Source organism: Lithobates pipiens, unplaced genomic scaffold (genome assembly GCF_037356315.1).
Source record: "Lithobates pipiens isolate NorthernLeopardFrog02 unplaced genomic scaffold, aLitPip1_a1.2 Scaffold_16, whole genome shotgun sequence".
In the NCBI taxonomy this organism is placed as follows: Eukaryota; Metazoa; Chordata; class Amphibia; order Anura; family Ranidae; genus Lithobates; species Lithobates pipiens.
In genome coordinates, this window is record NW_027507748.1 from 141,899,040 (window position 1) to 141,923,264 (window position 24,225).

A 24,225-nucleotide genomic window follows, 5' to 3' on the forward strand; every position below is an offset into this window, starting at 1 on the left:
GTACTATCAGGAGATAGACTGGGGAAGATGGGTAGGATCAGAGAAGACCGGATTAAACAGCCTTTTTGCACAATGTGGAGGATTACCCCACAGTAAGCATAACAAGAACGCTTTACTGCATATACAGACTGATTTTAATGTTGTGGGTTTAGTAACACTTTAATAGGGCTGTCATATAATTATGCAGATTACAGAATAAAAACAAAAACTGTAACTGAATAGCATAGTCAACATTAAAACTACTTGACCATCTACTTTTTCCTAACACATTTAAGGTTTGGTCAACTTAAACCAAATAGAAGAAATGGCCACAAAAGTGGAGTTGTTGCCAACAGCAACCAATCAAGTAAATTTCATTGAAAATATAAAACCAGAACTGGTTGCTATAAGCAATAACTGAACTGTGTTCATTTTCTTTTGCCCAGCTTAAAAGAACAAGACTCTTAGAAACTTTGTAAATCACACCGCATGACACTTACCCAATGACATACATATCGATATTTGAAACAGATGAATCAAGGAGAAATAATGAGCTGAGATCTCTAGGCGGTGAGGCTGTACCCACATTCCAGGTAACAACGTGCAACCTAAAGACATAAGACAAGCCATATGTTACCACATATAAAAGGACAAGGTGAGAATCAAAGTATATCAAATTCATTTGTAAATACATAAGCAAGATATATAGCAAAAAAAAACATCACAAAGAAGCCACCCATAGGCATACCCACTGATAAAGGCAAAAAAAAGTGAAACATGGCTACAACATATCACTGCCCTTTGCTTTTGCATGCTTTATCTCCCAGATTACAATTACCATTTTTCTTTGCATAGCACCATCACATTTTCTAGAGCTATACAGAGGAGCCTCAGTAAAATATGCATATTAAGAACAACAAAGACCACAAAAAAAAAAATGACACGAAACATAAGGCATAAGGATCCCTGCTTAAGAAAACCTTCACTCTAATAACAGAGGACAGGCAATGAAACAAAAGCTAGATAAAATCTTGATCGGCAAGGACCAACCATACAGTATATAATAAAAAAAATATCAATATCAATTAATATCAATATCAATTATCGAAAAAGAGGGCATTACAGAGTAAAGGTGCAGCAAAAAGAGAAACCTTAAATAACATATTAAAAGTCAAATTGCCTACTAAAATTTTATGCAGAGCTATAAAAGTAAAAAATATATTTCTAGTTCACATGTCATACAAATACACACAAAATAAAATGGATTAATCGGAAGACCTGAAATCCTGCATTCTTGAAGGTATCTTTTTTCCACAGATTAGAAAAGCTTGGTCAATAGATCGGCAGAGCTCTTCGTGTAGGTCATCATCTGAGCTTACATCTTCCATGCAGGTCATAAGCTGCGCCACTCTCTGACGCAGCACGAACCTACTACACGAGCCAGTACTGCTCAGGCTGTCTGAGCGTGCACGGTCCTCTGCACTGTATGGGGGCAAGGATAAAAAATCTAGATCCAAGCGCTCAGTGCCGCGTCTTTCCATCCTGTCACTGGCAAATTAATAACAATAGGCAAATCTAAAAAGCGTACTAATCTTACATGCCCAAAGAAAGCTGCACTATTCAGAACTTATGTTGTACTAAGAGGTTTTACTAATCTCAGGACAAATAAACCCTTTGTATGTGCTTGTGTAAAAGCTAAGAAATAGAAATCCCAGGCAAATTCTTCAGTGTCCAGAAAACCCAATTAATTTACACAAAGTGGAGGAAAGGCATTTTCTTTAATGCAGACAACTCTGTGTTTATTCCCAGCGTAAAGAGTACACTGATCAAGATCTTATTAGTACAAAGAACACAAACTTTCACTTGGATGAGGTCTTCCATCCTGAATAAATGTCACAACCCACACACATGCATACAGTGATCCATTAATGCTGCCACATGGATTCCCAAGTTTGGGTCAATCATCAAGCCCTTCCCCTAATCACATACTTAATGCACCACATTGTTTTTTTGCACATGCTGGGGTTTGTTTACTAAAGGCAAATCCACTTTGCACTACGAGTGCACTTGGAGGTGCAGTTGCTGTAGATCTGTGGGGGATATGCATATATTTTTGCATGTACACGATTGGATGATAGAAATCAGCAGAGCTTCCCCTCATTTCAGATCTTCACATCAGATCTACAGCGCCTTCACTCTCAAGTACTCTTCCAAGTGGAAGTGGCTTATATGCTAAAATAATTTCTTTGGGTAATTTAATGTCAAGTCAGTACAGCATAAAGTGGACTCATTAGAGCCAGAAAAAATGTAATAGTCGCTCTATATGTTAAGGAGAAATTCCAAGTATGGATATGTACAACCAGCTGCAGATACATTACACAGAGCCGCAAGTCTCAATGATCTTTTCCTATTATGAAGGAACTATCAGTGGTACACATTCATTCATGCAATGGTTGTGGTTCTCTGCATGTCTATTAGGGTTGCTTGTACAAATGCACAGCCCAGCCGATGGATGACAGAGTGCTACAACACTGTTTGAGTTTTTACTATTTATGAATAAGTGATTGGCAATGTCAGGCAGGTGACATGTATAACACAGCTTGACATAGCTGATTTTCAAAACACTGAAAGCTCACACAACACTGCAGCTCTGTGCCATACATCAGCTGGGCTGTGAATGTGTACAGCTGCAGATAGAGACATAGCACTGCTGGCTGTGTGATCTGCTTATGTGAATGGCAGTGCTGGTCTTCAGAGTGGCCCCTGCTGCCAGAGACCAGAGCTGTAAATTAAAAATTCCTCACATTTCTAGCAGCGTTATCAGACAGGTAAGGGTTTTGGGTGTAGACCTGTCAGACCACGCTGCTTAGAAACGAAGGAACAAATTTGAATGGGACCAAGTGCTATATTCATTTGGTCCACTAGGTAGTTAAAAGATAAAAATATTTTATAATATCTTAAAAAACACTGCAAGCACAGAAAAAATCACGTTGATCTCCTAGAAACCCATTTAAAGCGGAGTTCCACCCAAAAGTGGAACTTACGTTTGTTGTACTGCCACATTTGGCACCTTTCAGGTAGGAGGGGAGACAGGATACCCGTCTTTCACAGGTATCCTGTCTCCACTTCCGGGACTCTCAGCCGTGGGTATTTGCGTCATCGCTGGGGCTCCCTCCTCCTTCCCTGGCCACTGGGCCAGTAGGAGAGAGGAGCAGAGACTCTCGCATACACAGTAGGGTTTTTGGTGTGAAGCTGTAAGGCTACAAGCCAGGTTCCCTTACTCGCAATGGAGGCAGCATGCATCCGACAGCTGATGAAAACATCAGCTGCGGTGCCGACATCACTGGACTCCAAGACAGATAAGTGTCCGATGATTAAATGTCAGCAGCTGCAGTATGTGTAGCTGTTGGCGTAATTTTTGTAGCGGTGGGCGGACCCCCGCTTTAACTCCTAACTTGGTGTTTAAACTGACCACATAATATTTGAGTTACTGATGGGCACATTTTCTCTTAAGGGGCACACTGATGGGCACATTTAATGTAAGGTTCACTCTGATGGTCACAACAAAATGTGTCCAGAGTGCCCCATAAAATAAGAGGCATTTTGATGGGCACATTGTAGGTTAAGGTTCACTCTGATGACCACATTTTATGCTAAGGGACACTCTTATGGGTATATTTAATGTTAAGGGGCACACTGATGTCCACAATTTATGTTAAGGGGGCACTCTGATGCGGGCACCTGATGTAAGGCGACACTGAGTGATGAGTACACCTGATGTAAAGAGGCACTCTGATGGGCACACCTAATGTAAAGGAGCACTCTGATGGGCACACCTGATGTGATGGAGCACTCTGATGATGGCACCCAATGTAAAGGGCACTCTGATGGGGACAAATTATGTAAGGGGGCACACTGATGGGAGACATCAAATGTAAGGGGGCCTTCTGATGAAGAAACCTGATGTAAGAGGGGACGCTGACAGGAATACCTGATGTAAAGTGGCACTCTGATGGGGACACCTGATATAAGAAGATACCCTGACGGAGGCAACTGATTAAGTGGGGTAGTCTAATGGGGGCACCCAATGTAATGAATTACTTTGGTAGGGGTACCTGATGTAAGGGGGGGGGGACACCATTAGGGATATTTACACTTACAGAGTATTACCACAGTGCGTGGAGGAAACAGTAAGAAAAGTGCCAGAGAGCGTGGCCTACACCAAAAAAAGGAAAGTAGACACATACAATCTTTCATTGCACAGACTTGTCATTTGGACTTCGGCCCAAATTTTTTTTTAGTTACCGGACTTCCTTGATTTTTAATTCAATACCCCTGCTGTATAGAATGTAGTAAGGTGCAAAATCTTCTGCCTTTACAACCCCTTTAAACCTGAGCTGCGGCACACCAACTCCAAGTCAATATACACTATATTGTAAAAGTATTTACATGCACATGAACTTTAATGACATCCCAGTCTTCGTCCTTAGGGTTTAATATTGAGTTGGCCCACGCTTTGCAGCTATAACAGCTTCAACTCTTCTGGGAAGGCTGTCCACGAGGTTTAGGAGTGTGTATGGGAATGTTTGACCATTCTTCCAGAAGTGAGGTCAGGCACCGACGTGGATGAGAAGGTTTGGCTAGCGATTTCCGCTCTAATTCATTTCAAAGGTGATCTATCAGGTTGAGGTCAGGACTCGGTGTAGGCCAGTCAAGTTCCTCCACCCCAGAATCCTTCATCCATGTCTTTACAGACCTTGCTTTGTGCACTGCTGTGCAGTCATGTTGGAACAGGAAGGGGCCATCCACAAACTGTTCCCACAAAGCTGGGAGCATGAAATTGTCCAAAATGTCTTGGTATGCTGATGCCTTAAGAGGTCCCTTTACTGGAAGTAAAGGGCCAAGGCCAACACCTGAGAAATAACCCTACACCATAATCCTTCCTCCACCAAGTGATTTGGGCCAGTGCACAAAGCAAGGTCCATAAAGACATCAATGAGCAAGTTTGGGGTGGAGGAACTTGACTGGCCTGCACAGAGTCCTGACCTCATCCCGATAGAACATCTTTGGGATGAATTACAGAGACTGCGAGCCAGGCCTTCTTATCCAACAAACATCAGTGCCTGACCTCACAAATGCGCTACTGGAAGAATGATCAAAACATTTCCATAGACACACTCCTAAACCTTGTGGACAGTCTTCCTAGAAGAGTTGGAGCTATTATAGCTGCAAAGGGTGGGCCAACTCAATTTTTAAACCTACAGACGAAGACGATCCCAATACTTTTGACAAATTAGTGAATCTACTCTAAAAGGGAGAGAATAGAAGAAAGCTACAGGGCACATTACTATCCATAAAAGCCAAGGGTGCACTATTATGACAATTCAATAGTAAATTTAGATCATTACAAACACCTATTCTCTCATCTAGCAGTAAAAAGGGTCGCTGGTTTGAATCCCAACCACGACACTACCTGCCTGGAGTTTGCATGTTCTCCCTGTGCCTGCATGGGTTTCCTCTGGGTACACCGGTTTCCTCCCACACTCCAAAGACATGCTGGTAGGTTAATTGGCTTCTGTCCCAAATTGGCCCTGGTATACGAATAGGGACCTTGGATTGTGGGCTCCTTGAGGGTAGGGACCGATGGGAGTGTGCCATGTACAGGGATAGGGACAATTGTAGACAATCATTCAGGATGGAATGGTGTCTTTATTCAACCTTACTAACTATGTAACTATGCTGATTTAGCATAATGTGGACACTGCATGCAAATTATCTATAAAAAAAATAAGTATGAATGGGTCCGCAGATTTTATACTGAATTAAGAGATCAGGATTTTGTCACAGAACTTCTTACATATGGATATCTTGTCTTCGCTGAACAGTTTTCATTAAATTATGCTCAGGCCTATAAGCATTGAATGTCTGAAGTCTTTAACCAACATCATTTTAACATGGCATTAACCAATGCCACAACATCTGTGTTGCTTTAATCTTTAGGTTTAATAATTTAAAATGTAATGGCTTCTCACTGCTAAGCCTTCAAGCTGAATTCTCAAATAACACAACTGGGAAAATAAGGAGGAGAATGCCAGGCTTTTGCTAGAGGAAACAGAACTGCAGCAATTATTTTGGTACTTTAAAGACAGATAAACACATTTGCCCTGCAGATGCCCCTTTAATTTCACTGCCCAGAAAACAGGATGCAGCATTATGAGAATCTGAGGATACTCTCAAAAGCAAATCCTGTGAACAAAAGCTTGATCACTGCTGGCTGACACAAAAGACTGCAGGAATATATGACAGTCCAGATGAAAGGGAATGAAATTCTACGAGGGGAAATCTATTCTGTAAGTAGATCATGAAGATGGAAGCTTGGCTTATAAACATAAAAAAAATATATATGCAAATGGTGCATCAGCCTAGAACTGTATGCACTGTAAATAAGGCTGTGATCTGGGCAGGATTGTTTATCCCCGTGTATACTGTTTTTTTTTTTTGTATTCACATCTAGGCACTGTGGTAACACATTCTAATCACATTTTTTATGTTTCTGAATGGTGTGATGTGCTGTAAAAATAGTGCAGGTGCATTATTTTGTGTGTTAAGGGCCGTTTCAAAGCAAATATAATTAAACATAATAATAATCGCTCTAGATTTGTGGCATATACAGCAGTTTACGAAAATTGCTGGATGAGCCTAACCTATTTTTTTTTTGTTTATTTCTCTAATCAAATCATTACGACCTTATGTGCAAGGCTATTAATATGCTTCCCTATTATCAAAGAAGGATGATGTATTCAAAGTAGTTTTGTAGCATCATGAGATATTCCATGTTACAGGAAGTGATCCCATTTTAGCAGCTTGTTGCTGAAGTAACAAAGTGATGCGCTATCTGATGCAGGGGTAGGCAACCTTAGAGCCCTTTCACACTGAGCCGCCCCAGGCATCAGCGATAAAGCGGCGCTATTTTTAACTTGTGAATATCAAGTGTAAAAAATAGGCCCGGTGATGTGTCGAATAGTGTCCCCTGTCAGATAGTGTCCGTCCTGTACTGCGCTTGCGCAGTATGGAGGACAAGGACATTCCGAAGATCGGAGGAAAGTCTCCGAAGATGAATGGCGCCTGCGCCGTGAGTCCAGGTTCAAGCCCCACCATCCAAGTGGACATAGAGTTAGAATAAAAAATAGCCGAGCAAAGCGAGGCCGTGCCCGAAGCGTGGTGAGCGAAGCAAGCCCACGAGGGGCCCTGTTACTATGTGCTACCGTATGTCCACTTGGATGGTGGGGCTTGCACCGTTCTTCTTCGGAGACTTTCAGAGTCCGTACTGCGCAAGCGCTGCTCCTGCGCAGTATGGGGCGGACACTATATGATGGCTGGACACTTTTTGACAGAACACCGACACTTAGGTGGTTAATATGACTTTAAGAAAAGGTTTGCTTTGTGTAGGCGAGACAAAAAAAATAAAAATAAAAAAAGGAGCAAAACTGAATCCTTTCCTGGTTACCCTGGGGGTTGGTGCTCCTTTCCACTCTGATACCTTGCGGTGGGATGAAGGGGGGGACCTGGGATTTAAATTACAGTGATTCACCTGTACTGAATGCACGGCTTCTAAATATGCTCCATAAAGCTTTAAAATCATTGTATAATGCTTTGGGTTATAAAATATGTTTCTGTGCGTTTTGAATTTTGTGTGTGCGTTTTCCAGGGTGAGCGATCTTCTCTGTGCAGCTCCATACATCAAAACAGATGTATAGTGAATTACACAATTGATAATTACATGAGCTACTTACTATTTATTATTGCAGAAGATTAAATTTTTCTGGAATCTGAAGAAAACTACAGCAATAAGGATTTTTTTTTTTGCAACACTTTATACTAAAAGTAAAAACTGTATTACTGAAATAAAAGCTACAAATGAATTAAATGAAATAAAAAGTCTCTGTGAGCTTTGTGTGCAGTTTTAAAATCAGCCTAAACCGCAGAACTGTAAACAGGTCCACAAAGTCTGGGCAACTTGAGGGTCTTCATGTGTGAAAGTACATTACAAATCTATACAAATAACACCAGCTTTTTAGGACCCTTTTAATTGGCACCACCATGGAATTTACTTTTTCATGGTTTTTATGGTCCCATAGCCTTTATACCTTTACATCTGCCACAGCCAAAAGGCCATCCTTCAGAACAGTGCCTTGCGAAAGTATTCGGCCCCCTTGAACTTTTTAACCTTTTGCCACATTTCAGGCTTCAAACATAAAAATATAAAAATTTTATTTTTTGTGAAGAATCACCAACAAGTGGGACACAATTGTTAAGTGGAATGAAATCTATTGGATTTTTGAAACTTTTTTAACTAATAAAAAAATGAAAAGTGGGGCGTGAAAAATTATTCGGCCCCCTTGCGTTAATACTTTGTAGAGCCACCTTTTGCTGCGATTACAGCTGCAAGTCGCTTGGGGTATGTCTCTATCAGTTTTGCACTTTGAGAGACTGAAATTCTTGCCCATTCTTCCTTGAAAAACAGCTCGAGCTCAGTGAGGTTTGATGGAGAGCGTTTGTGAACAGCAGTTTTCAGCTCTTTCCACAGATTCTCGATTGGATTCAGGTCTGGACTTTGACTTGGCCATTCTAACACCTGGATACGTTTATTTGTGAACCATTCCTTTGTAGATTTTGCTGTATGTTTGGGATCATTGTCTTGTTGGAAGATAAATCTCCGTCCCAGTTTCAGGTCTTTTGCAGACTCCAACAGGTTTTCATCCAGAATGGTCCTGTATTTGGCTGCATCCATCTTCCCCTCAATTTTAACCATCTTCCCTGTCCCTGTTGAAGAAAAGCAGGCCCAAACCATGATGCTGCCACCACCATGTTTGACAGTGGGGATGGTGTGTTGAGGGTGATGAGCTGTGTTGCTTTTACGCCAAACATATTGTTTTGCATTGTGGGCAAAAAGTTCGATTTTGGTTTCATCTGACCAGAGCACCTTCTTCCACATGTTTGGTGTGTCTCCCAGGTGGCTTGTGGCAAACGTTAGACGAGACTTTTTATGGATATCTTTGAGAAATGGCTTTCTTCTTGCCACTCTTCCATAAAGGCCAGATTTGTGCAGTGTACGACTGATTGTTGTCCTATGGACAGACTCTCCCACCTCAGCTGTAGTTCTCTGCAGTTCATCCAGAGTGATCATGGGCCTCTTGGCTGCATCTCTGATCAGTCTTCTCCTTGTCTGAGCTGAAAGTTTAGAGGGACGGCCAGGTCTTGGTAGATTTGCAGTGGTCTGATACTCCTTCCATTTCAAAATGATCGCTTGCACAGTGCTCCTTGGGATGTTTAAAGCTTGGGAAATCTTTTTGTATCCAAATCCGGCTTTAAACTTCTCCACAACAGTATTACGGACCTGCCTGGTGTGTTCCTTGGTCTTCATGATGCTCTCTGCGCTTTTAACAGAACCCTGAGACTATCACAGAGCAGGTGCATTTATACAGAGACTTGATTACACGCAGGTGGATTCTATTTATCACCATCAGTCATTTAGGACAACATTGGATCATTCAGAGATCCTCGCTGAACTTCTGGAGTGAGTTTGCTGCACTGAAAGTAAAGGGGCCAAATAATTTTGCACGCACCACTTTTCAGTTTTTTATTTGCTAAAAAAGTTTAAAATATCCAATAGATTTCGTTACACTTCACAATTGTGTCCCACTTGTTGGTGATTTTTCACAAAAAATTTAAATTTTATATCTTTATGTTTGAAGCCTGAAATGTGGCAAAAGGTTGAAAAGTTCAAGGGGGCCGAATACTTTCACAAGGCACTGTAATATGAGTGAGACCTGCCTTGCTTGCTATGACACTATTTCAATCATAACCACCCAAACCAGTCACATTCTAGAACAGAAGCAGTTATTGTGTAAAAAAACTTTGTCCCAGATTCCTGGTAGACTCTTGTACATTTTTAAGCCTCTTCTTGTGATTTGAGCAGCTTCCCACCCTTTGTACCACACCAGAATATTCTAATGGGGAGCTGAATGGGAATAGTACAAGTACTGGTACATTAATCACACGCCTCAGTTAATACGCTTCTTACACAATTCATCAATACATTCCAGAGCCTTGTGCAGGTCATGCATGTGATCCATTATGTCTTGTGCACTTCTGCTGCAGAGCTGGGAACTTACATAAACATTGCATTGTAGGTTTTTCTTTGAATACTTTTATAAATCACTGCAAAACAAAAAATTGTGTCTATGGCTTTTCTGAACGTTTCTTGATTGAAGGAATAAACATACCGCATTCAAAAGCCAAATCCTATTTAAAATTGGAGATGAAGACTAATTGCAAAAAAGACCAAAAACTTTTTGCCAACAGTTATAATGGTCAGTCACTACCTATAAAATAATTTATTATACTATAAGGCCAGGACTTAGTTCTACAGGATATGGTTGCTTTACCCTAAAGTCTGGGATTTCTATTCTCTAAGATTACAACAATTTCTCTAGATAAACAGGTGTGAAGACCGAGGAGCTATTTCATACCAAGCTGAGAAAGTCCATTCCCAACAAAAGAAAAACATTGTATGCAGCATTTTCACATATCAATAATAGGTTCCAAACGCATTAAACTGAAATAAAGCAAGTTTTGAAAGTTATAAGATCCAAATTTGGTCCACTTACTTTTGGGATGCCGTCTGGAACTCACTTTTTTGGAAGCATCCAGTAAATCACGATTTATTTTATGGCTGTCACTTATATATTCCACTAATGACCACTACCTTTAGTCCATTTTGAGTCACACTATCTCATGTACACTGTGGAGATAGTCACTGGCAGAGATTTCTAGATGCCCTGGTAACTCTACCCATCGAGAGTCAAGAGGAGATTTAGGCTCGAGAACAACTAGTATGGCGAATGGACTCATACAATCGCATGGTCGCAGCAGAACCATACAGGACATTGGTAGTACCTGCTCCAGGTGCCGTGAGTATCATCAGTTACCTGATAAATATGTCTTTCAAAGTAGTTTCCTTTAATGCCAACGGGTTGAATCACCCTGCAAAGCGCTCCACTGCCTGGAAGGAGGCTCTCAAACTCAGAGCAGATGTCCTTTGTATACAGGAGACACATTTTGAAGCTGGTAAAACGCCAAAATTCCAAAACAAAAGTTTTCCGTCCCTCTTTATGTCCTGTGCACCGAAGAAACACAGAGGGGTCCTTATTGCTATTAGAGACTCTGTGTCTTTTGTTCTGAAAGAGCTACATACGGACCCAGCGGGTAGATATTTAATTGTTCAAGGAGAGCTTAATAATAAGCCATATACCCTGGTCAATCTCTACGCTCCCAACGCCCACCAAATTCGGTTCCTGCAAAGATTATATAGGAAGATTGCAGCTATAAGATGGGGTTCTCCAATTATCTGTGGAGATCACAACATTACTCCTGACTCTGCCTTGGACTCTACTACAGTTGCCAAGCGGTCTCCTCCCAAATTGCAACCTTTCCTACACGCTGCAGACGTATATGATGTTTGGAGGTGCCAACACAGTGACGAACGGGACTATACATTCTACTCCTCCAGGCATAACTCGTATTCCCGTATTGACTTTATACTTGTTGACAAACAGCTGTTACAGTTAATTTCTGCATCCACTATTCATGACATTACGTGGTCTGACCACGCCCCTGTATCCATCGTGGTGATGGAGGGACGCACTCCTGGTCCGGCTTACATCTGGAGAGCCAACTCCCGTATCTTTCAAATGCCAGAACATGCTGCCAGCATTAGAGCACATTTGAAGGACTACTTTGCTTGCAATGAAGGCTCTGTAGATGACCCGATGGTTTTATGGTGTGCCCATAAGGCATATATTAGAGGGGTGATGATCAAGATTTGTGCAGGGGAGAAGAGGCGGAGGACACACAAGGTTGACCAATTGCTTACTACCATAAAAACTCTTGAATCTCCTAATAAAACCAATACTGACTCACACTTAGCCCAACAGCTGTCCAGGGCTCGTTCCGATCTCAGACTTATGTTAATCGAACAAAATGATAAATATGTGCGCTCACTGCGTATGTCCTTCTACTCCTCAGGTAACAGAGAAGGCAAGTTTCTGGCTCAAAGGCTTAGAGGCATTAGGACTAAATCTAGAATACCGTATTTATTAGGGTCTCAAGGCAATAGAAAGCTAGTTAACCCACAGGAGATAGCGGAATCATTTGCCGATTATTTGCCGATTATTACGCAGCACTTTATAATCTGGACAGAGACCCAAACACTCCTAATCCTACTGACGAAGCCATACAATCGTTTTTGGCTAAAATGCGGTTGCCAAAGCTTGCGGAGGAACAGCTAGCTACCCTTAACTCCCCAGTGACAAAGTCTGAGATCGAAAGAGTCATTAGTACGCTCCCATTGGGAAAGTCCCCTGGATGGCCTATCAAATGACTATTATAAAGCTTTCGGTGAGCAATTGTCTCCAACGCTGCAACAGGTGTATGCAGCGGCGGTGTCCTCGGCCTCTTTCCCTAGGGAGATGCTTAAAGCATATGTAGTCACGATCCTGAAACCGGGAAAAGAGCCCACAACTCCGGCTAATTTTAGGCCGATATCTCTACTTAATACTGATGTTAAGGTCTATGCAAAGATTTTAGCTCTTAGATTGCTCCCGATACCTTCTATTTTTAACCCCGATCAGTTGGGCTTCACTACGGGCAGACAGGCATCGGATGCCACCAGAAGGGTCATCAATATCGTCCAGCATGCAGGGGCCTGTCGGACCCCTTCTCTGCTCCTCTCTTTGGATGTGGAGAAGGCGTTTCGACAGGATCCATTGGGGATACATGAGACAGGTTCTGATGAAGTTTGGTTTCTCGGGCCCCATACTTTCGGCTGTGCTGGCCTTGTACTCCTCTCCTTGCGCACAGGTCTATACATCTAATATGTTGTCCTCAGTTTTTGACATATCAAATGGTACGAGACAGGGGTGCCCCCTGTCCCCCTCCATCTTTAATCTCCTCATTGAGCCACTGGCGGAGAGGGTGAGGTCTGACCCCTCCATCACTGGCTTCAGAGTACAGGGCAGGGAACATGTGTTGAATTTATTTGCAGATGACATTATTTTATTTCTAACCACCCTAGACATCTCTCTTAGACGGGTTCATCAGACCTGGAAAGAGTTTGGAGACATCTCTTTCTATAAAATTAATTCAACTAAGTCTTTAATCTTAGGTCTGGACGTCCCCCCTCCCTTAGAGGCTGCATTAAAAAAGGAATTCCCCTATAGTTGGAGCTCAGAACACATTACCTACCTGGGCATTAAGGTAACAAAAGAATTAAAACAATTGGCCCCTTCTAATTTCTCTTCCTTATTGACAAAACTTAAAACAGAAATCGCCCAACTGAACAAAACTGAATTGAATTGACCTGGACAGGAAGGTTAGCCACCTTTAAAATGATTATCTTACCACAGGTTCTGTACATGTTCCAAACCCTCCCAATCCCCCTAGGAGATGTCCATTTTGGACCCTTTAATGCGTTACTCAGACAGTTCATATGAAGAGGCAAAAAACCGAGATGTGCTAAATCACTACTGGTGAAGCATAGACGAGCGGGAGGTATGGGGCTAGTGGACCTCCGGGATTACTACAGGGCCTCACTTCTTACACAACTCAAACATTGGTTTAATCCCTCATGCGAGACTCCCTGGGTCGCGTTAGAAAGAGCCCTATGCCCGACAGACGACCTGAAACTATTGCTTCTCTTAGACACCTTGAAACCATACTCTGTGCATACCCTTCCTCCTACTATCCAGGCCTCCTTGTTGGCCTGGAGAACTCTCCCTAAACTAGCTTCAGAAGGACAGGAACTCATGGAGATCCCTGTACCTTTAAAAGTTATTTCTTACATCGTTCCCAATCTCTCTATGGTTAAATGGCATAACAAAGGAGTTAAATTCATTGATGATTTATACACTGCGTCTAGGCCCATTGCCTTTGACATACTTCAGGAACGATATGGCCTTCTACCCTCAGATAGATATACCCACTACCGAGTGATGCATTGCTTAGGGTCCACAAAAATCGCACCAGGTGCTCATCCCTAAGGTTGCTTGGAAGTTCTATAACTCCAATTTCCTAGCCCGAGGCGGGATTTCCCTCTTTTATAATATTTACCAAAGCAAGTTAGAATTAGTTAAATCCCGCCCCTACGCGTTGTGGGAGAGAGATATGAACACTACATTCACGCTTCAGCAATGGAGAGAAGCCTTTCTGAGCCATTTATGCTTCTTCCAAATCCGTTAATCACTGGGAACTCTCACAAAAAAAATCGCCCTAAGATGGTATCTCACACCCTATAAAATATCTAAGTTTGACCGTGGAGGGTCCCCGTTGTGCTGGAGACGGTGTGGAGATATTGGGAATTTATACCACGTGTTTTGGAGTTGTAGGAGCCTGACTAGCTTCTGGAACTCCTTGTTCCGCATCGTGGCCAGTGTATCGGGAATCATAACTAGACCCAACCCCTCCCTAGCTATACTGAACATAGGAATAAACAATTTTCCCCCTGAGTCCAGAGTAGTGATAACACACATTCTATTGGTGGCTCGTACACGAATAGCGAAATATTGGAAGTCCGATTATGCCCCGAAAGTATCTGAAGTCCTGGCTACCACCCAAACCCACTTTGTATATGAAACCTTAATTGCTAGCAGACAAGGTAATAGAATGAATACGATTGGTAAATGGCGAGTGTGGACAGAATGGTACAAACCTGCTTGACCCTACTAAGTGATACAGGCGTGACGGTTGGAAATGACCACTAGACCAATGACCCATTACCCCCATTTTTTTTTCCCCTTTCCCCTTATACCCTGTCTCTCTCCCATCCCATCCCTTTCCCTTTCCTCCATTATGACTACCCACTGTTTTCTATCAGAGCAGAGAGAATAGCACTCACCATTGAGAAAAGTTGGAAAGTATAATATACAGTTTGTATCAGTAACCTAATGTGAAATTGATCTTATGCTTGTGCTCTGCCAGTTGACATATGTATATTTTCTACTTAAGAGAATTGTACATTTCCTTGTTATCCCTATTACTTGTTACCTCCTTTTTTTTTTTACCCACCTCTACTTGTATATGTTATACGCGAAATTTCCAATAAAAACGAATTGTTAAAAAAAAAAAAAAAAAAGAGGAGATTTAGGTTGGATCATTGCCGATATGTTGGTTTGAAGAGGACGTGATTCATCCTATACATGTCATGCACATGTTTGGCAATATAACTTAAAAAAGGTTCATATTCCACTGTTGAAGCCAATGGGTCAAAAAAGACTTGTGGTGTGGTTTGAGCATGGTACTATATGAACTAGTAGGAATCATATCATTGCATTCTATGAAGAGTGCACCCAACCTGTTACACAAGTATGCTCTACCACAGTGCAATACATATACAATACATATAGCAGCAGATTTTCTAAAAGTACCACTGGCTATAATTGTATAGAACAGGACTTATGGCATGCAGGGGCAGTAGCCCACACTGCATTTGAATAAACTTCTACTGAATTCGAATAAGAAAATATATAGTGCATTGCATATATTTGGAAAGCTCAGCTAAACTTCTTTTTTAAATTAAATTTTTTAGGACTCCTGTTATACAAAAAAAAAAAAAGTGCTCCAGTGCTGCCGTCTGCATTCCCTTCTGCCAGTGGTCACTGCCCCATCTTCAAGACTCAACATTACTACACAGCCTGGGCTTGTGCAACACTGAGGACCACCCATTGCCCAATGCTGGAGAAGAGGAAAGTACTAGTCATGTTCCTCCTGGGATTTAAGGTATGTATACTGCACATTTTTAAAGTTGGGTGCGGGGGGGGGGATGAAATGAGGGGCAGAAGTTGGACCTTAAGCTATGAGCTAAGAAAAAAATCTAAATGTTTTTTTTTTTACTTTAAAACAAAAAATTAAGATAGTACACTTGCTGCCTGCTTTGTGCAATGATATTGCCCAGAGCGGTCCCTTACTCACTGAAATCTATGCATTGGTCTTGAAGACATCAGGACTTTAGAACGTTTGGAGGAATGGAGGATCGGGTAAGCAGATCTTTTCTAGGGAGTGGCCTAGGTGGTCATGTGAGCGGACGTCTTTCTGTGCAGCTCCGACATCTCCCGCTACAATCCTGCTCCATCCTGGGTTAATCCCGCACTATAAGCCGAACGAAAGACGCCGCCTGTACCAGAGGACTCCCCCACTTCCTTGGAAGGTGATATTGGCGGAAGGGCAAACGCAGAAGGCAGCCACCGGCGCGAATGTATGTGCACACACGCTCGGGCCAAGATGGCCGCCGGACCACCGCCGCAGAGCCCTGTGATTCTCCGGCCTCCACGGCGGATCTCTTTGGGAAAGCCTCTCCGCCGTCCTCCCCGGGACAGCCGGACCCTCCGATCCTGGTGTCACAGATCTCGGCGGGGGAGAACGAACGAGGGCCTACGCTTGCTGAGGTGCTGCAGACCATCAAGGTAAACCATGCTGCTCTTATGGGGACTGTGGCTGAAATCAAAAGTGACTTTACACTACTGAGGCAGGATGTTCAGAAAATACGTGGAAGGGTGGATGAGACTGAAAAACGCATTAGTGACTTGGAACACTCAGTTAACCCCTTATTGCCTAAACTCAATACTGCGGGGGGTAAAATAGCCTCCCTTGAAGACAAGGTCGACGACCTCAAGAACCGCCTCAGACGCAATAACCTGAGGCTGGTGGGCCTTCCTGAGCGGGTGGAGGGGTCTGACCCAGTGGCCTTTTTGGAAAGTTGGTTGGAGCAGCAGTTTGGCCGTGACACACTGTCCCCTTGCTTTGTGATAGAACGGGCTCACAGAGTCCCGGGCAGACCTCTCCCTGCAGGCAATCTGCCACGCACCATGGTTATCAGGTTGCTGAACTATAGGGACAGAGACGCTATATTGCGGGCGGCCAGAATAAAAGGCAGTCTGAAGATTAACAATGCTACAGTGTCACTGTACCCCGATTATTCGGTGGCTGTTCGCAACCAAAGGGCACAATTCCAGTCTGTTAAACAAAAGTTGAGAGAACATGCAGTGAAGTACTCTATGATATTCCCGGCTACCCTGCGCATTGTACATCAAGAGAAGGTTCTTTTCTTCCAGTGACCCAAGAACGTCATCGCATGGTGGGAGTCCCTACCCCAACCCCCTCGAGATCCTGCCTGAAGGATGTTGGCCTGGATGGTTGAGGTCTCTGTTTTCTTTTGCCCTCTTCATCTGCCCCCCCCCCATTGTTGAATCTACCTCTGGTCAGTGCGGCGGGTCTCTGCTGCTTTAGTTGAAACACAATGGGATCGACAATGTTTATTTTTGTTGCGGGACACTTTTACTCCTCCAATTTTTTTGGATGAGTATCTGGGAGCTGCTCTAGGAGAACGATGTTGAGCCACTCAGTGGTGAAGTTGACTTGTTGTGGTTAATCACATGGATATCAGGCCATGCGCCCCATGCATGGCCCTAGTTTTGGGTACAAGCCCGCTCCATTTCCGTGGGAGCAGGGCAGGGTTGTTGCTGCTTATTGGCAGCTCTTTATTTGTTGTCTATTGTATGGTTGAGGCGTGTGAGATGGATGGATGGATGTGTGTGCTGTGGCTCTGGCTGCTTGGCGGGGGACTGTCCTGGGGCTCCTGGACAGGCTGCGCACGCTTTTTCCCACTTGTGCGATATTACCAACCCCCCCATGGCTGAGGTAAACATATGCTCATGGAATGTGCGGGGTCTGAATTCCAAATTTAAACATGCATTGGTGTTTGAGCAGATCAAACGATTGCAACTGCATATTCTCTGTCTACAGGAGACTCATCTGGTGGGCTCAAAAATCCTTGCGTTAAAAAAAGTATTGGGTGGCTCAAAACTTTCACTCCACGTACTCCAATTATGCTCGTGGGGTGGACATCTTAATTCGCAAAGGGCTACATTTTGAGTGCCACCAGGTGGTCACGGACCCCAGGGGTCAGTTTTTGGTGCTACACGCTATGGTGCAGAGAACGCCTGTCATCCTGGTCACAATCTATGTTCCTCCGTCAGCCATAGCCACGGTATTCTCAGACTTGAGCGTTAAGTTATCACGGTTACCTGTTTGCCCTACGTTTATTGTGGGGGACTTTAACTCAGTGCTACGGCCCGATTTAGACAGACTGAAACCTCATGGTTTAGTAAATGGTGTGAGGCGTATGGATATGTAGATATTTGGCGTTGGAAGTTCCCGGGGGAAAAGGTCTTCTCCTGTCAATCCAAAACCTATGGTTCTCTGTCCAGGCTGGACTATGCACTGGCCACCGGGGACTTTCTGCCAGTTGTCAGGGCGATTAAATATGTCTCTAAAACAGTGTCGTAACACTCACTACTACAGGTTACTCTTACCCTGGGACACTGTCCTTCATTTAGGGTGTGGAAACTTAGCCCCTTGTGGGTGTCCACACCGGGGATACAAGAGGCCATCCCATCGGATATGACAGACTATTGGTCCACTAACACTGACACCACAGCAGCGGGCCCCACATGGGATGCCTTTAAGGCGGTTTTGCGTGGATCGTACATATCCCGCATTAAGCATCATAGACGAGCAGTGAGGGCCCAACAAATGGAACTTGAACGTTCCCTTGAGGAGGCTAGACATAGGCATACGCTAAACCCGACAGAGATTACCCGAGGTGAGCTGATGAATGCCCATAGGATGTTGCAGTTACATCTTGTGGACACAACAAAAATACAACAACTACATTTGACAGCAAAACTACATGAACACGGGGGGAAGAACGGGAGGCTGCTAGCCTTTCTTGTCCATACGGACTATTTGGATAGTTCCATCTCTGCCATACAACTGACCGATGGGTCCACTACCGAGGATCCTGTAGCTATTAATCAGGAATTTACCTCATACTATAGTAGACTGTATGACGATCCGGCACCCCCCTCGGAGGCTACATTTAGGGGTTTCTTCTTGTCGTTGGTGTTCCCTGGCCTGGAGGACACTAAGAGGGACCTCCTGGAAACGGGAAATTACTCTCGAGGAGGTGGAGACAGCGATAGGTTCCCTACCGCCATCTAAGGCTGCTGGCCTGGATGGTATCCCTTCGGCATGGTACCAGGCCTACACTGAATTGATAGCTCCTAAACTACTCCTCACTTACCGAGCGTCCCTGAACTTGGGATCTCTTCCTGATTCCATGAATGAGGCTCTGAGAGTGGTTTTGCCCAAGCCGGGCAAAAACAAACTGTTATGCGAGTCCTACCGTCCCATTTCCCTCCTCAATAACGACGCAAAAATTTTGACCAAGATCTTAGCACTTCGATTGCAAAAAGTCATACTTACTTTGATATCACCAGATCAGGCTGGTTTTATGCCTGGACGTAGCACATTTGACAATATACGCAGATTATATCTACATATCCATAGAGCATGCAGGGATAAACATAGTAGCCTGGTGTTGTCCTTAGACGTGTTAAAGGCTTTTGATGCGGTGCGTTGGTCATTCCTGTGGGAGACAATGGCTAACAAGGGCTTTGGCCCACAATTTACAAAATGGGTCCACCTGCTGTATGCTAAACTGAGTGCAAGGGTGCGAACCAAAAGGGATGTCTCTTCACCATTTCGGTTACTTAGGGGGACTAGACAAGGGTGTCCCCTGTCCCCGCTTCTGTTCGCCATCGCCATAGAGCTCTTGGCTCTGGCGGTGCGGCAGGCTTCGAGGATAGGGTGCATCCGATTCGGGATGCTGGAGGAAAAGATATCTTTGTATGCAGATGATGCCTTGATTTGTTTAGATGGTAAGGAAAGCTCCTTCAGTGGCCTCATGCAGGTGGTGGAAGAGTTCGGGGATGTGTCTGGTCTGAGGGTTGGTTGGGATAAGTCGATAGCTTTTCCCATTGGCCCTCACTGCTCCTATGATTACTTGAACACTTCTAAACTTCAGACATCCCAGACATTCAAGTATCTGGGCATTCAGATTCATAACAAGCTCCCCAAATACGAAGACTTGAATATTGCCCCTATTACAAAACAGATGGTTGACAAACTCCGACTTTTCAAGCTGCTCCGGTTTATCCCCCTAAAAAGTCATTTCTGAAAATAGAGTCTATTGTGTCCTCTTTTATCTGGCAAAAGTCCCACCCGCGGATTGCCAAGGCATCTTTGCAATCCTCCAAATCGAAAGGAGGCCTGGTCCACCCAAATTTATACAATTACTTCCTTGCCTCCCAACTTACCTATGTATATGATTGGCTGCATTCCAGCCCTCAGACCCCCTCCGCCACTCTCATGTCAATCCTGCATGCACCGTTTGGCACAGTCAATGATGTACTGCATAGGGCACTACATACTAAGTGCTCGAGTTTTTCTCCTATGAAGGTGGGTTTGTTGGCCTGGAGAGAGGGAGAGAAGCTACTTTCAACTACCACCCCTGGCAGGTCACCGCAAACCCCACTATGGGACAATCCCAGTCTGCCTGAACTGTGTGGGCATCCAGACTCCCAATGGTGGACCAGGCTGCATATACTGCGCTTATCTCATATAATTAAGGGAAATGTATTTGAATCCTTTGGAAATCTATGGGGCACTTTTATAATAGATCATACATTTTTCTATAAGTACCTACTTCTTAGACATGCCATCCGGGCGCAGTTTGGCTCCCTGACCATAGAGCTTCAGGAGTCTCCTATGGAGGACCTGATGTCCTACCCGGATCTTACTAAACAGGTTACAACTTTTTATGGTCACCTTTCCAGGGTAGGGGCAGACCCATTTTGCAATTCTTTTGTGAAATGGAAAAGATTGATACCTGACCTGTCGGAGGAGGGGTGGGAGGAAACTACTGAAACTTGTTTTCAGGATATTATCAGTAGTGATGGACGAACTTCCGACGGGACGTTTCGCGAAAGCGAAATGCGAACGGACCCAAACGTTCGCGAAACCGAACGTTCGCCGCGGGCCCCATTGACTTCAATGGGAGGCGAACTTTGCAAACCTTCATGTCGAATTTGCGGCCACGTGGTAATTATTAGGGGGTAAAACGTAGTCCCACCATCTGGACAATGACATAATACATGTATGAGGTGAATTTGGGATCGATAACTACAAGCATTTTTATTTTATTTGGGAAATTGTTCTAACAATTCAGGACTATGGAGCTAATGAAGGCAATGGAGGAGAGGGAAGGTCAGGGACCAGGGTAGGCAAAGAAGAGGGTGCAGGAGATGATCACCAGCAGCGTGACATACCGGAATGACACATGCACCGTGATAGAGGCATCTGACAGCAGCACCGTAATACAGAGCACTGACAGCAGCACCGTGACATACAGCGCTGACAGCAGCACCGTGACATACAGCGCTGACAGCAGCACCGTGACATACAGCGCTGACAGCAGCACCGTGACATACAGCGCTGACAGCAGCACCGTGACATACAGCGCTGACAGCAGCACCGTGACATACAGCACTGACAGCAGCACCGTAAGCAGCCCCAGGAGGAAGTCAGCACAGCACAGGGATGGTGTGATCCCCTCATAATAAGAACCCCCAGGAGGAAGTCAGCACAGCACAGGGATAGTGTGATCCCTTCATAATAAGAACCCCCAGGAGGAAGTCAGCACAGCACAGGGATATCATAAGCAGCCCCAGTAGAAATATGACACCGCTCAACCTCTTCAAAGAGGAGGGTAGGGGCATATAGTACGGTGTGCTTTTTTGGGTCAAGGAAGTGAGCAGACTGTACGTCAGTCCCTATACCGCTGAAGGACTGCTGCAGTATAGGGCAGCGGTCAGCAGTGGTGCACGTCAACCCTATCTATTGTGGACCTATAGCGGTCCTTACAGAACAGCAGACTGTACCGCACTCAAGCCTATGTACCGTAGCACCCTATACCAAGTTACCAGTCCTTATAAGAACTTTTGTGGACCAAGCAGGTTGTGTATTAGTGTTTAGCAGACTGTACGTCAGTCCCTATACCGCTGAAGGACTGCTGCAGTATAGGGCAGCGGTCAGCAGTGGTGCACGTCAACCCTATCTATTGTGGACCGATAGCGGTCCTTACAGAACAGCAGACTGTACCGCACTCAAGCCTATGTACCGTAGCACCCTATACCAAGTTACCAGTCCTTATAAGAACTTTTGTGGACCAAGCAGGTTGTGTATTAGTGTTTAGCAGACTGTACGTCAGTCCCTATACCGCTGAAGGACTGCTGCAGTATAGGGCAGCGGTCAGCAGTGGTGCACGTCAACCCTATCTATTGTGGACCGATAGCGGTCCTTACAGAACAGCAGACTGTACCGCACTCAAGCCTATGTACCGTAGCACCCTATACCAAGTTACCAGTCCTTATAAGAACTTTTGTGGACCAAGCAGGTTGTGTATTAGTGTTTAGCAGACTGTACGTCAGTCCCTATACCGCTGAAGGACTGCTGCAGTATAGGGCAGCGGTCAGCAGTGGTGCACGTCAACCCTATCTATTGTGGACCGATAGCGGTCCTTACAGAACAGCAGACTGTACCGCACTCAAGCCTATGTACCGTAGCACCCTATACCAAGTTACCAGTCCTTATAAGAACTTTTGTGGACCAAGCAGGTTGTGTATTAGTGTTTAGCAGACTGTACGTCAGTCCCTATACCGCTGAAGGACTGCTGCAGTATAGGGCAGCGGTCAGCAGTGGTGCACGTCAACCCTATCTATTGTGGACCGATAGCGGTCCTTACAGAACAGCAGACTGTACCGCACTCAAGCCTATGTACCGTAGCACCCTATACCAAGTTACCAGTCCTTATAAGAACTTTTGTGGAACAAGCAGGTTGTGTGTTAGTGATTAGCAGACTGTACGTCAGTCCCTATACCGCTGAAGGACTGCTGCAGTATAGGGCAGCGGTCAGCAGTGGTGCACGTCAACCCTATCTATTGTGGACCGATAGCGGTCCTTACAGAACAGCAGACTGTACCGCACTCAAGCCTATGTACCGTAGCACCCTATACCAAGTTACCAGTCCTTATAAGAACTTTTGTGGAACAAGTGAGTTGTGAATGTTTAGCAGACTGCAGCAGAAGGGCAGCAGTCAAGTATAATATCCTTTCTATATTTGGAAGAAAGAATATTATACATGTACAAGCCTATTACTGTACCACTGATACCAGTCCTGAAAAGAACCTTTGTGGAACTAATAATAACAGCAAGTCTTTAAAATTACCCTCACTGCCTGACAACACTGCTTCCTTCCTGTCCCTATACAAATTGGCAAAAAAAGAGAACGATTAGTGGTTACTGGAACAGCTCTTTTGTGGACCTTGATAGTAACAGCTAATGATGATGATGATGATGATGATGATGAAAGACTAATCTGGCTGTCCCTGTAGCATACACCGTCCTTTCCCTTTCTCTAAACTAACAAAAGACACTCAGGCTGCTGCAAGAATCAGCAGCACAGCAAACCTATCAACACCTAACACCTATACCAGTCCTGAAAAGAACTTTTGTGTACCAAATAGCTAGTGGTTTATCTCTCCCTACTCCACACAGGAACCTGTCCCTATCGTAACAGAAGAAAGAATGTAAAATGGCCACCGGATCGGGTGTATTTATAGGTTAGGGGGAATGTCCAAGTGTCCATGTGCTGTCATGTCTCAATTGGCTGTCCTGTATCACATGATAAACGTGTCACCAAAGGTTAAAGTTCTTGTATACATTAAACACGTAAGTCCGCCGCGGCGAACGACGGAAAAAGGCGTTCGAACGTGCGGACCGCGAATGTCGGAAATTCGCCGCGAAACGACCGCCGGGCGAAACGTTCGTCCATCACTAATTATCAGCACTTCCGATCAATATGTACAATTTAAGTTTATTCATCAGTTGCATTATACTCCTGCTAGACTGGCTAGAATGGGTCTGAGAAATGAGGCCTTGTGCCCTAGATGTACATTCGATAAGGCTGATTTATATCATATGTTTTGGAGTTGTCCAGAACTAGATATGTACTGGAAGGACCTGTTTAATTTTTTTTGATTATCATCTTGCTCTCCCGGTGCCCCAGCTCGCTGCATGGAGGGTTACCAACATGGGGTGGTGCTCGGGCCACTACACACATTACTTTATGCTGTATCCTGTGGGTTTATACCTCTGTCTGCCCTCTGGAGTGATGCTATTTGATATGTATCCTGATTGTTGTATAAGCTGTATGTTAAAAATCTAAATAAACTC

The 24,225-nt window shown here is 44.2% G+C and overlaps 1 protein-coding gene across 3 annotated transcripts in view; it reads right to left on the reverse strand.

Moving 5' to 3' along the window:
- Window positions 1-24,225, reverse strand: part of INPP5K (inositol polyphosphate-5-phosphatase K) — a 97,769-nt gene that overhangs the window by 44,290 nt on the left and 29,254 nt on the right. The window contains exons 1-2 of one of the 3 annotated variants that reach the window (XM_077480554.1): window positions 1,258-1,568; window positions 480-587 (exon numbers count right to left, since the gene is read on the reverse strand). In XM_077480554.1, the coding sequence (XP_077336680.1) occupies window positions 480-587; window positions 1,258-1,520 (371 nt within the window). In that variant the 5' untranslated portion in view covers window positions 1,521-1,568. Of the gene's footprint in view, window positions 1-479; window positions 588-1,257; window positions 1,569-24,225 lie in introns of those variants that run through there. The other 2 variants (XM_077480551.1, XM_077480555.1) reach the window with 2 other exon arrangements.